Source organism: Festucalex cinctus, chromosome 4 (genome assembly GCF_051991245.1).
Source record: "Festucalex cinctus isolate MCC-2025b chromosome 4, RoL_Fcin_1.0, whole genome shotgun sequence".
NCBI lineage: Eukaryota > Metazoa > Chordata > Actinopteri > Syngnathiformes > Syngnathidae > Festucalex > Festucalex cinctus.
In genome coordinates, this window is record NC_135414.1 from 12,557,072 (window position 1) to 12,569,557 (window position 12,486).

Below are 12,486 nucleotides of genomic sequence, written 5' to 3' on the forward strand. Positions count from 1 at the left end.
CAGTTAAAGGGTCCGCATGTCGGCAGGATTAGTTTTGAGATTGTGACAAAAATAGTTTGGACAAAAATGTCGATTTCGAGATTTGAGGTCTCTAGTTTCATTTCCCAGCAGCACAAAAGATAAAATTGTAATAGAAGTGTATGAAAATAAGAAATTACTAGAACTAGTGCATCTAGACAACGTGCTGTTTTTAGCTGACTTTAAGTGAGTTAACCCGGTCGATGCTATTCAACTCAGCGGCGAGGATTAATGGCAGCCTTAAAGCCGAAAAGTAAATTCACGTTACACTGACCTATTGTATGTATGAATCTTGACATGGTGATAAAAGAGAAACGTGACACATCGGTCCTCACCATTTGGCAAATAAAGTAGTACTCCTATGTGTCAAATGCGGGGCAATCTGATAAGAAAAAGCTGCTATTACATAATCCTCCAGACACTTAAGGTTAATAAAATATTGTTATCCATAAAGTATTTGGCACGATTGGCTGTATGGTTACCAGTGCTGTCAACGTCCACTCATTACTTACAAAACATTATCTATTGTATTAATCATTTATTAACGCAGATTAATTAATCAAACTACCAGTATTAATTTGGACCACAGATGATCCTTTTTAGCTTGACGGCAGATGGTTCTGTTAAAGGTAGCACAGTTTGTGTTTTAACGACATGCATTAAAGTAAAGCATTTAATAAATGTTTGTGTATGACAGTCAGAATATTTGCTCATGTCAAACTATTGGGGTCATTTTTCACTTTAAATTATTAAAGTAATTAACTGATTGGAAAAAGAGGAGGATGAGAGTGTGCAGTGGATCATAAAATGCTGAAGACGTTCTCATAACATTAAATGTTTAAAGAATTAACACAACTGGTGCTCTTCAAATTTGGCTGGTTGATGAAAAAGCCTTTATAATTAAGAGATTAATCAAAATTCTAAGATGTGATTAATCTGATTAAAAAATGTAATAATTTGACAGCTTTAACTGTTACTTAACAATAAAACCTACTGAATGAAGAATTTTCCATCAAATGTCAACTTGAGGCAATTGGTAGTGATATATGATAGCGATATATTGTATGATGCCATTGCACATGCAAAGACCATGTTGACCTTTTGGCCCGTAAGGCATTCAATTGAATCAATTCCGAATTTAACAGTCACTGCATTTGCTCTTGGCATGCCTGTCCAGGAGATTAGACCCCTTTGACTTGTATTTACTGAAACATGTAGCTCGCCATCTGGTGATACGGTCCTTGGAACCCGGTAAGAAATCAGATCCTTATTAGGAGTGTGGATTGATCCAATCAATTTTTTCACTGCAGGAGTCAGCAGAAAGTGCTATTTAGGCACCGTATGGGGTGTGCGCTGTGCCTTTGCGTGTGCTGTGAATCGTTTTGATGACCAAGAGTAAACTTAAATGTGTGTACACAATGTAAAAATATTGTGACACTTCTTTCATTGAGCAATTTTAAATGCATTACTGCATTGCTGTTTCTTTTATTTATACATCAGGTAAGCTTGGCCACGGTACAAACCCAATCCATTTATCTCAGTACGCCTCCAAAAGCTTTTCCATTTTCGCTCTGTAAAATGCCTTATATCTTTTTACCAGACAGACCCTCTCCCCCCCTCTCCGATTTGGCTCGAGCAGTGGCAAGTCGGATGTACATATCCACTTACTGCTGAGAAAGCACAGGGAGATAGGGTGGAGAGACTGAGCACGGATCATAATGGCGAGCCAATTACCAGTTGTAAGGGGGGCAGGGGAGCTGGGAGGGCAGGGAGATTACTGGGAGAATGGATCAATACACTAGTCAGTTTCTAATGAGGGAAAGAATTGGACCAAGTGAGATCCGAGTTTGCCTGGGGTGTTTTTTTCCCCTTCTTATGTATGCCCTTCAGTTCTTTGTCAAACAGCGCTCAAACTGGAGGACAAATGCGGTTGTAGAGATGACATCATTGAAGTATTTACAGCATTTTAAGTATTTGGGGATTTTGTGTTACTTCATGCTAAGCTCATCTCCCCATATTCCACTTTCCCTAAAGGTCTCATATACAATTGGAAACAACTTTAGCAGAGCCTGAAGAATAATGGCTGTCAGTCCTCCATGACCCCCCTTTAACCACCTCCAGCTGCCAGAAATGGCCTGTAAATCCTACAATTCACCCTTTCCCTCCAGTCGAGCAGCACGGCTATGTGCTACTATGGATTACACTCACATGTCACCGCACATGAATGTGAGCAGACTTTAAGTGCTGTGTTAACCAGCTAACAGTCTCTGGCCCACCCTCTTCAAAACGGCAAATGGAGAAACATGTCAACTGCTCAGAAACCATCATTACACTTTTGGTACTGTTGTTCCTGTTTTTTTTTTCTCTCTACATCTGCCTTTCTTTTTTTTTCAGTGGGGCCTTGTGTGGGGTGGGGGTGTTATTTATGGCTCCTGTGTGCAAGTGGACACACACATGCACACGCACACGTGAGCGCACACGCACACACTCTCTTTCACAGGATGAAAGGGCAGTCACACAGCCTGCAAACATGATTTTACAGCCCTGGGTGGAATGAGTGGTAGAGGAGAGAATGAGGCCAGAGTACAAAAGGGGAAAGCCCTGAAATAAACAGATACCAGTAGTTAAAATGTAAAGCATGTAGGAGCACCGAGAAAAAAAAAATCCCTCTCTACACTTCTGAAAATCAACCTAGGTAAAGATATGAGAGCATATGTGAGACGCATGGAATGACTATTATTATTCTCGCAACAGTGTAAGTATGATGACTTGATGTCAAGGTAGAACATGTGCAGTATAATGAATGTTATACAGTCTCTCTCCCTTATGTTTGATGTGAAATCACAAATAAAATGATACCTCCTCAAACAGAGAAGTGTGAGTGTCCGATTAATGTATAATGTGGCCTGTTGAGCTGGGATCAGCGGTATTACAGCTGCTTATTGGAGTGACAAATGAGCTTTTGACCTTGCAGGCATGTGATGACTAAATGGCAGAATGGGATCATATTTTCAGGAGTCCTCGATACAATTTGTTGCAGAATGGATTTTACTGAATTGCCCATTGTGGAAGCATATAGAAAGCATGGACAACATATGTGTCTAGTCAGTTGGTAAATGTATAACTACTCTCAGCAGGACTCATATGACTCACAAGATGAGATGAGACTTTGTTTTTGTCATAAGTTGACACACAACTCCCTTTTGGCAATGAATTGCAGATGCACCACCATTTTGTTAACTGGTGTGATGAAGGATTAGACTTCAGCATCAGATTTTTTTATTTATTTTTTGGCTTGTTGTACTGCCTCTGGTGGAAAGTATTGTAAGCTATTAAGGAGCTATGGGTGAATAAGTGCAGCCTGACCTCTGCTGGTAGCAAAATGGCATTGCATCAAGTATACAAAAGTAATAATTGTTATTGAACAACCTCAGACAATTAAATTCCGCAAGACTGAAGTCTGGGAATTAGTTCAATGAAATAGCTCACCAGATATAGCGTCAATTTATATTTATTTTAATGTCTATTTCATTGTAACTGCATCTGTGTGGACTGATAAAACTAAATTGTCCCGCCACAAATTCCCAAGTTTATTAATTTGATTTTTTCTGTATGAAAAATTACAGGAAAAAAACACAACCATTTAAAGACATATAATTCACTTACCTGCTCTCTAAACTGTTCTTGAGAAAGGCAATCAGTGATGTTTACACAGCCCAACAGGCAGCCAGTGGGATAGTTTGAAGGAAACCTGGGCTCTACGCAGAGAAGAAATTCAGCACCAACATTACATAAGATCCAACAATGCTTTACAAGATCATGTTAAATATCACCAGTCATTCATATCTTGTTTGAAACCTTCTGTATTTATTCATGGCAGGATTCTTGAATTTATTCTATTGCTGATGGGGGTTTTTTCTCCTCATGAGTTTTCTAACTTAACACCAGGCAACAAATGTGTGGAACACGTATGCAAACACATCAGTTTACATAAAAAAATGTTGATAATATGTCTGTTTTTGATCCATGGAATTGTGTGGGTATTTCTTTATATTTAAACAAAAAAACAAACTTTGTCCCATAATTTTATATATAAACCTTTCCAAGTTTTTTGACCGCCTGTGAGTAGTGAGGGCAGAAAAAACGCCAAACAATTTTCAGTGCAGTAGTCACCAACATGTTCTACTTTACATTGTACCTTTTTTGTAGATGGCACGGTACATGGCCTCTACCTCACCCGTCTCCTGAGGAGTGGGCTTCTTGGCTGCGGCAGCAATCCAAAGACGGCCGCGGTGGGATGTGTACCAAGTTCGGCCCTCAACTCTACACGTAAACAGTTCCACGTCAGCACTTTTTAACAATTTGATTATTAACAAGTGATCACTACTCCATTTTTAAACATCATACCTCTTGATGCCTCTGACCAGTAGTGACGCCCATGGCTGGTGCATGCTCAGACACCAGCCACCGTCACTCATCTCCTGCAGCTCTTTGTCTTGGAGACGCAACCTGGACCGCTCGCCTCCTTTACTATCCTGTGTCAAAGTCGGTCCTTTTTCCATGTTCCTTTTGTTGTTTTCACTGCTGCCAACATCTACCCACTAAAAATATAAACAACACCAATGAACACAATTTGTATAAAAGTTGTAAACAAGACCATCTGTATAAACAAACATTCAGCAGTATCATCTGCAGTCACTATTCAGACTTTGTCCAATGTAAAAAACAATTGACTGCTGGAATAACTAAAGATCTCATTTGAAATAGTGAAGACTAAAAATTAGGGATGTTCGATACCATTTTTTCTTTATTCAACTCTTCAGTAGTCAGCGATACCAAGTATCAATACCACTATTAGTTTTGATACATACGATCCCCCTCGTCCCTCAAATCCCCAAAAAACAATGGCAGATAATTCTAAAGAAAGATCTATATATCCTAATGTAGCATCTCCTTGCATGAAATTAATGGCAATTGTCTATTTTTTCTCATGACTATTTCCTGATCGTAAAATAGCCACAAGTGGGCTAACGATATTGGTATTGGCCGTAGTCGCGAGTACCAACACCTTGAAATAAGGTCGGGTATCGGCCCGATATTGATACCGGTCTCGGTACTCGGTACCAAGCTTTCCTGTACCGTATGCTAAACATGGGAGTAAATTGTATCTACTGAGATAGTCTGGTCAATTTGAGTAAGAAGGAAGAAGCTGGAAAACAGAGAAAGGAGAACTATATACAGTATCATTTCAGTGAAGTCCTGCATCTCTAATTTTTCCATCAGAGGGTGCACCATCAACCTGTGAGCTTATTTTCTGTGGCCATGGCATTGTTTTTTATTTTTTTAATTGGGGACGGGCACAAAGAAAGATTTAAGGCGTTCTTTGAAACACATTAGTAAGATTGTGTAATGGTGCAGCCAACTGAAAATGCAGGAAGAATATGCAGAAACACGCATGTGCTACCGACTGCAAGGAAACGTTGAAACAAAATGAAAATGGTGATGAAAGTGGTGATAGACATATATTTAGTAATTATAGACCAATATCATTGTTGCCACAGTTCTCAAAAATTCTAGAAAAATTATTTTTATATAGACTGGATAATTTTATTGAGAAACATAAGATTTTGAGTGAATATCAGTACGGTTTTAGAGAAAAACGGACCACCTCAATGGCAGTCATGGAACTTGTAGAGGAAATAGCTACCAACATAGACAATAAAAAATTTACTGTTGGGATATTTATGGATCTAAAGAAAGCATTTGACACCATAGACCATTCTATATTAATGAATAAATTAGTGAAATATGGTATAAGAGGCTTAGCATATAAATGGATAAAAAGTTATTTGGATGATAGATATCAGTATGTGCAGTTTAAAAATACAAATTCAAAACAATTGAAGATTACTCATGGAGTTCCTCAGGGGTCTGTGCTGGGCCCTAAATTATTTATATTGTATATGAATGATATCTGTTGTGTCTCGAAAATACTCAAGAGTGTCTTGTTTGCGGATGATACAACTTTCTACTGTTCTGGAGACAACTTGAAGCAGCTTCTGACTACTGTGGAGTATGAATTAAGTACAATAAAAAATTGGTTTGATATGAATAAATTATCATTAAATTTAAATAAAACCAAGTTCATAGTTTTCGGTACTAGACCAATCACTCATCAAGTTAAAATTAGGGTGAGTTTAATTGAAATAGAAAGGGTGTATGAAAATAAATTCCTTGGAGTAGTTATTGATGATAAATTATGTTGGAAACCACACATAGAAAATGTTAAAAGGAAAATGTCAAAAATCATAGGGATACTCTATAAAACCAAGGAGGTCCTGAACATGAATTCACTATATACATTATATAATACATTATTATTACCATATTTGACCTATTGTGTGGAAATTTGGGGAAACACATATAAAACAAATACTGACACTGTTTTTAAATTGCAAAAAAGAGCCATAAGGATTATTAATAGATCAAAATATACAGAATCAACACATCCACTATTTATTAAATTAAATACAATGAAATTTTATGACTTGGTTGAGTTTAAAATAGCACAAATAATGTATAAAGTATACAATAATCTACTCTGCCACAGTACTCAAAAGTTGTTTGAAATTAGAAACTGTCCTTATGATATAAGGGGTACAAGTGTATACAAAAAACCCAAAACAAGAACAAATATTAAGCAAAGGTGTGTCTCCGTTAAAGGAGTTAATTTGTGGAATAACTTGGGAACCGAACTGAAAAGATGTAATTCACTTGTTGAATTTAAAAGAATGTTTAAAAGTAAAATTCAATATTATTATTTAAATCAGATATAAGTTAAGAAGATTGTAGAAATGATTTATTCATTTACTTATTTTCTTTGATGTATAAATATGAGTGTAATGAAATTTGTATATATGTGTGTTACTAGTGTATTTTTATTTCTATTTTTAATTTATTTTTTTATACGAGTAGCATTATATTTTCTTTTATTAAAAATGTAATTTATTATAAATAAGTGATAGGATATGAAGAATAAGGGGTAGGACTGGATAAGTTTTCAACTTCTTCCTACTCCCTTGAACATATACATAGATATTTATTGGATGTTTCTTTTATTTTATTTTATTTTTATTTTTTTACTTTTAACTTTGTGTTTATATAATTATACGTGTATATGTGCATATGTTCAATAAACTTCAAACTTCAAACTTCAAAATGTAGAGGAGACAAATGACAGAAATGAAATAACAGAAGAGTTGTCAAGATATACAATTATCTCTAGTAAGCTAAACCCGCATGGAGACATCTAGTAATTCTTTACACCAATATTGCTGTAAGAGCTTTAGTGATGTTTAAGAATGGTCTTGTTTCATACACACGTGTAGAATAATAGTGGTCATCAGGTAGATGGAATGCACAGGAAAATGTTTTGATTGGTTTATTGTCCGCAAATAATTACCGTCAACCATTTTCTATTACATTTTATAAGTGATCAATTATATTATGTCACTATTAGGTAATCTTAATTCACAAGTCCCGTTAAAGAAGTGTGACCAATGTCTGGACTACTGTATGTCTACTTTCTAACACAAGTCACCTACTTCTGGTGCACTCTGCTTTATGTTGGGGTTGACAAGCTCGCGGAGGTTCTGTCGTCCACCCTGTCTTTTATACAGTGGGGATTTTTCCGCAGAATCAATGTTCATTGCCTGGAGGGTCTCATCTAATCTGCATGGTTAAAATATTCAACAATGGGGAAATTTTAAAGCATCATAATCAGAATCATGTCTGAAATTGTGCCATACTGCCACGGCATCTTGCTCACCTAGTATAGTACTCATCTAGGTTGTTTCCCTCATCAAGGACTTGTCTACCAGCAAAGTCCAAGGTGATTTTTCGATCTTTACGAGATGCATGACGAAGTTCCCGCAGCTCCTCTTCCTTTTTCCTTAGCTTGTCACGCTCAGCAGGTGACAACCACTGGTTCGATTCAGTGGCAAAGTAATCAGACTCATCATCTAGTACCTGAGTTCTCTTGACACTGCACATAAAATAGCAATTTACAAAGTATTATAATATATTTTTGTGATCCCAGTTGCATTGAAACAATACAGTTGGTAATAATGTTACCTAGTTTGGTCATATTCCAACAGTTTGTCTTTGTGCTGGACAGCCTTCTCTAATCCAGCCTTCATCTTGGCTTCTTGATGTGACAGATAATCTCTGTCACCGCAATCTGTTGCAAATAAATATATCAATGAATAATGTACAATAAACTATATGTAGCCCAATAATATATAATCTGCACCCAACACATTTACCGGTGCTAAAATTGGAATCTTTTTTTTTTTTTTTTTTGCTTTGCATGGTCAGAATGTATTTCAAAATGTCAATACTAATACTTCAAGCTAGAGCTCAATAAAACATTCATTAACAGTAAGTGTGATTCTGGTGTGTTGAAGGTAAGCTAAAAATACTTCAGGACATGCTGCTCGTGGGATTGGGAAAATCAAATAAGCAACTCTAGTTTAAACCACAGGGGTTGAAGATGGAAAAGGCTGGTGAAAAAAGTTGTGGCTTTTACAGTAGTTCAACCCTTACGGTAGCACTGACAACCGCTTCTCACCTCCCATCAGCTTCTTTCTTAGTTTCTGGCTTTTGTTCGAGTCTCTTTGCAGAATCTCCTGTTCCTCTTTGGTACAGACCTGAAATGGCAAAGGAATGGTAAACATAAAAGGTAAAAAGATTGGCTTTAGATGATAATAATAGTGGAGAACGAAAGACAAATTCTTGTACCAGACTACCACAGAAGAGACACGGTCCGGATCCCTCTTGCTCACATACAATGCGACCACAGCTGATGCAGTTGTTGATGAGTCTGTGCTTCTGAGCAAGGCAATCACAGCTGTGTCGGCCGGGTAATACAACCGTCAGCTTGTCCTGGCCCTCTTTACCATAAAGGTTTGTGAACTTATTTTTCTTCTTTGTTGAAGAAGTACTGTTGCTCTCCTGAACCTATGATAGAGAGAATAAAAGCTGTATAATACCATATAAGCCACTAATGTGTGGTATTTAGCTCATGATAAATATTTAAGCATATGTGTACTGACCCTCATTAGATCCATGGGGGTTTTGACTGGCTCAGGCTCAAGGTCCATTTGACTCACAGTCAACACCTCTAGTTTGTTCCGACCCTTACGTTTAGACTTCTTCTGGGAATCTTTTGTAGTATCTTGGGAGTCTAATTAAGAAAAACCATGCTGTAAATTAGGGCTGGGTCAATTCAGTTGGTGCATTACAGTATAGACTTTTTTACATTGATAATAATTTACGACACAGAAAACTACATCAAAACATTGAGTCCTTCATTTTGTACGATGTGTATCAGTTAAACACAGTATTTCAATTATTCTGTCAATCAATTGCTCTTAATATTTTTGTTTATACAAGCAATACCCTGGCGAGCATTACAACTCAAAGGAAGGAATTGAGCAGGATCTCACTATTGTACACACAAACTAAAAATCACAGTCTAGCAAAGAAACACACAAAAACCATAGTGCAAGTTGTGCAACATAAACCTAACCAAAAATATGACAGTTAAGGCATACGCAACAAACTACTAGCAACACAAACACACACATATGACAGCCAAGGATTCACATCAATAATTAAGTTGAAAAAGTATCTTTAATGCCTACCCACCTGTTGCAGATATTGACTCTGTGAGGAGGAAAAGACCAGCCATATCCCCGGCCTGTCTTTGAGTCTTCTTCCATCTGCGGAGGAACTCTTCAATGAATTGTCCTTTCCTCCCATCTGTGCCCTGGAGAAGGTCGCCCACATACTCCTCAATCTCCTCAGCTTTTTCAATGGATATAATGTATCTAAACAACAGATTGGCATAAATTCAAATTAACAGTAACAATCATACTTTGAATGTGTCTGCCCCTCCCTTTTGTCAGAAAGCTTCCATTTAATGCCTGGAAATCACATTTTTTTTGTGTCAACGATGTGGCAATATTCTATTCTTTTTCATAGAACTGCACACATAGTATTTTAAACCTTCAGTAGATAACAGAAAAACTGATAATTCTATTCATCCATTTTATCAAAATTTTATATAAATAAAATACATTTAAAAATAAATTGTCGTTATTAGAGAAAATTCAGCTTTCTATAAATGAGGGATGAATTAACATAAAATTAAACCTATTTTTCCTGTTCACTTATATAACTTTTTTTTAAATAAACAATTCCTATAAACATTTAATTGAACCTGTAACATATAGCCTACAATAAAATAGAAACAGAAAATACAATGATCAAGACAAATTCATTTGTAATTTCCTCAATTAATCCTCAAATGTAAATAACAAATAAATAAACAAATGCATAAATCAATGATGTGAGAATCAATTTTATGTAAACGACGTAGGCATAGTGCTTCTATCTCTAATAAACAAAATTAACGATTATTACAGTGCGTTCAACTCAATGAAAAAGTAGAAATGTACATGTACGCTACAGTGGAAGAAATTACGCTAGCTCGTAATTAAGCTTGCTTGCTAACAAAATAGTGACAGCTTTCGTAACAGCAACGTTAACAGAATAGGTACCAATCAATACATATTATTTTGTCGAAACAACCACCGTCACATCGGTTTTATTTAATCACTTTACTCTGCCAAGTCAGCTTGACAAACAGTCCGTGTCATCTTAAAACTTGCTTATACTTACTTGACGATATCTTCAGAGGCCTCCAGACCAAATTTGTGCTGTAACTGCTCCAAACACCACTGCAACAAATCGTCTGCCATTTTTCCACGCCAACTCTCACAGTTCAAAGATAGCGTGTCAAATAAACTCGGAGCATAGATTTGTTTCCAACCGGTCGAATTACAGACCGGCACACAACAAGTACGGTGCTTCACTGAATGCCTTCCTGAAGGGAAAAATGCACGACTGAGTCAAATAAGGTTCCACATAACGCCCCCCCAAAAATACGTGAGTTAAGCATACAGGTAAAAGTCTTAAAATTCTGAGAAGGGACACAACGCCCGGAATTACAATTTATTTGTTGGATCCAAAAGATGGCAGCACAGCACTACAGTGACATTTGTCTGTTTTCCAATCTACACTAACAACAGCACAAGAAGACTTGATTTCAACCGTCATCACAAAAGTTTTTGAAAGTGAGAGCCACTTCTACTAATTAGTTGCAAGGGCTACCAATTTGATAGACACTACTGAAATAAATTTGCTTGATAGTACCTTTAATACTTTTAGTAGGCTATTAATAATTCATGAATTCATTTATGTGAAGAATGATATTTCACACAGTTAGAAAACAGATTAATTATGCAATTCCCCAATTAAAAGTCTGCAGTAAGCAATATTTCAATTTTTAAATGATCATTTTCAATTGACATTGTGGTTGTCAATCTCAGTTAGTGAACCCTATAAACCGTTATGATTTGCACACGGGAGACACCATTAAAATAAACAGTAGGCGCACAACAAATACTTATCTATATTTATAATTTCACACATAGGCTATGTAGTTAGAAAGCAAAGCCCAAAGTTTTTGTTGCTGAAATGCATGACTATTGTCAATTGAATGGGTCACTGATGATTACCGAAATTCTCTCAAAATATCGACATTACATCTTGCTTGTTTCCTATTCGTTTGGCATCTTCCATGAAAATCATTCCATATTTTGTGGTTGAATTTAAATTATTGCAGGACAATTGTGTGGAGGCCTCAAAACACAAAACATTTTGTTTTTCTTTTCAGTGCGTCCAGCATGTGCTTAATTGCTTTGTGTCCCTTTGGCAGTGTCACTCAGTATAGGGCTGACTAATCCCATTCCCCAGCATCCATCCATCCATCAATTCTCCAGTGTTATGTGCTGAGAGGTTTGGATCCCAAAGGCGCAGACACAAATAAGATTTTCTCTATTTATTCACATTGAGAAGCTGAAACTCAAGAGACGCTGAACACAGCACAGGTGGACAATAATCCGGCAAACCACACACAATTCTCAGACTGCACCTACAGACAGTGAATCGCAAAGGACTAAAGAACGACATCACATAGGTCCAGACATCACCTAAAGGATTAAAGGTTGACATCACAAAACATCACGTTTTGTAAACAGACACTTGTTACATCAGTACCTGACACTTGACCTCACGGTCATGAACCCAAACTTACATGAACTCAAGCATCACTTCAGTTGAAACTTGATGATAGCTACATAAACAAAACATCTCATGAGACAATATATCACCCCTTCATGGCACCATCATGACATCCAGTATGGTGCAAGTGGTTAAGTATGTCTACCTCACAGTTCTTATGCCTTGGATCTGAATTTGGGGTACTAAGGCTTTCTCCCACATTCCAAAAAAACAAAATGCATGTTAATAAAAATCCATAACACAGAAAAGACCAGACAAGCA

General features: G+C 36.8%; 1 protein-coding gene across 3 annotated transcripts in view; it reads right to left on the minus strand.

The window, feature by feature from the left end:
- trip4 (thyroid hormone receptor interactor 4) overlaps nt 1-11,287 on the minus strand; it is an 83,446-nt gene extending 72,159 nt beyond the window's left edge. For 2 of the 3 annotated variants that reach the window (XR_013283186.1, XM_077518972.1), the window contains exons 1-11: nt 10,762-11,287; nt 9,727-9,908; nt 9,132-9,262; nt 8,818-9,036; nt 8,648-8,726; nt 8,152-8,257; nt 7,847-8,062; nt 7,623-7,749; nt 4,426-4,619; nt 4,217-4,341; nt 3,685-3,776 (exon numbers count right to left, since the gene is read on the minus strand). Coding sequence is in view for 2 of the 3 variants with exons in the window: in XM_077518972.1 (XP_077375098.1) it covers nt 3,685-3,776; nt 4,217-4,341; nt 4,426-4,619; nt 7,623-7,749; nt 7,847-8,062; nt 8,152-8,257; nt 8,648-8,726; nt 8,818-9,036; nt 9,132-9,262; nt 9,727-9,908; nt 10,762-10,841 (1,551 nt within the window). In the remaining variant the exon portion in view is untranslated. The remainder of the gene's footprint in view (nt 1-3,684; nt 3,777-4,216; nt 4,342-4,425; nt 4,620-7,622; nt 7,750-7,846; nt 8,063-8,151; nt 8,258-8,647; nt 8,727-8,817; nt 9,037-9,131; nt 9,263-9,726; nt 9,909-10,761) is intronic. The other variant, XM_077518970.1, reaches the window with a different exon arrangement.
- Between the last annotated feature and the right edge of the window lie 1,199 nt (nt 11,288-12,486).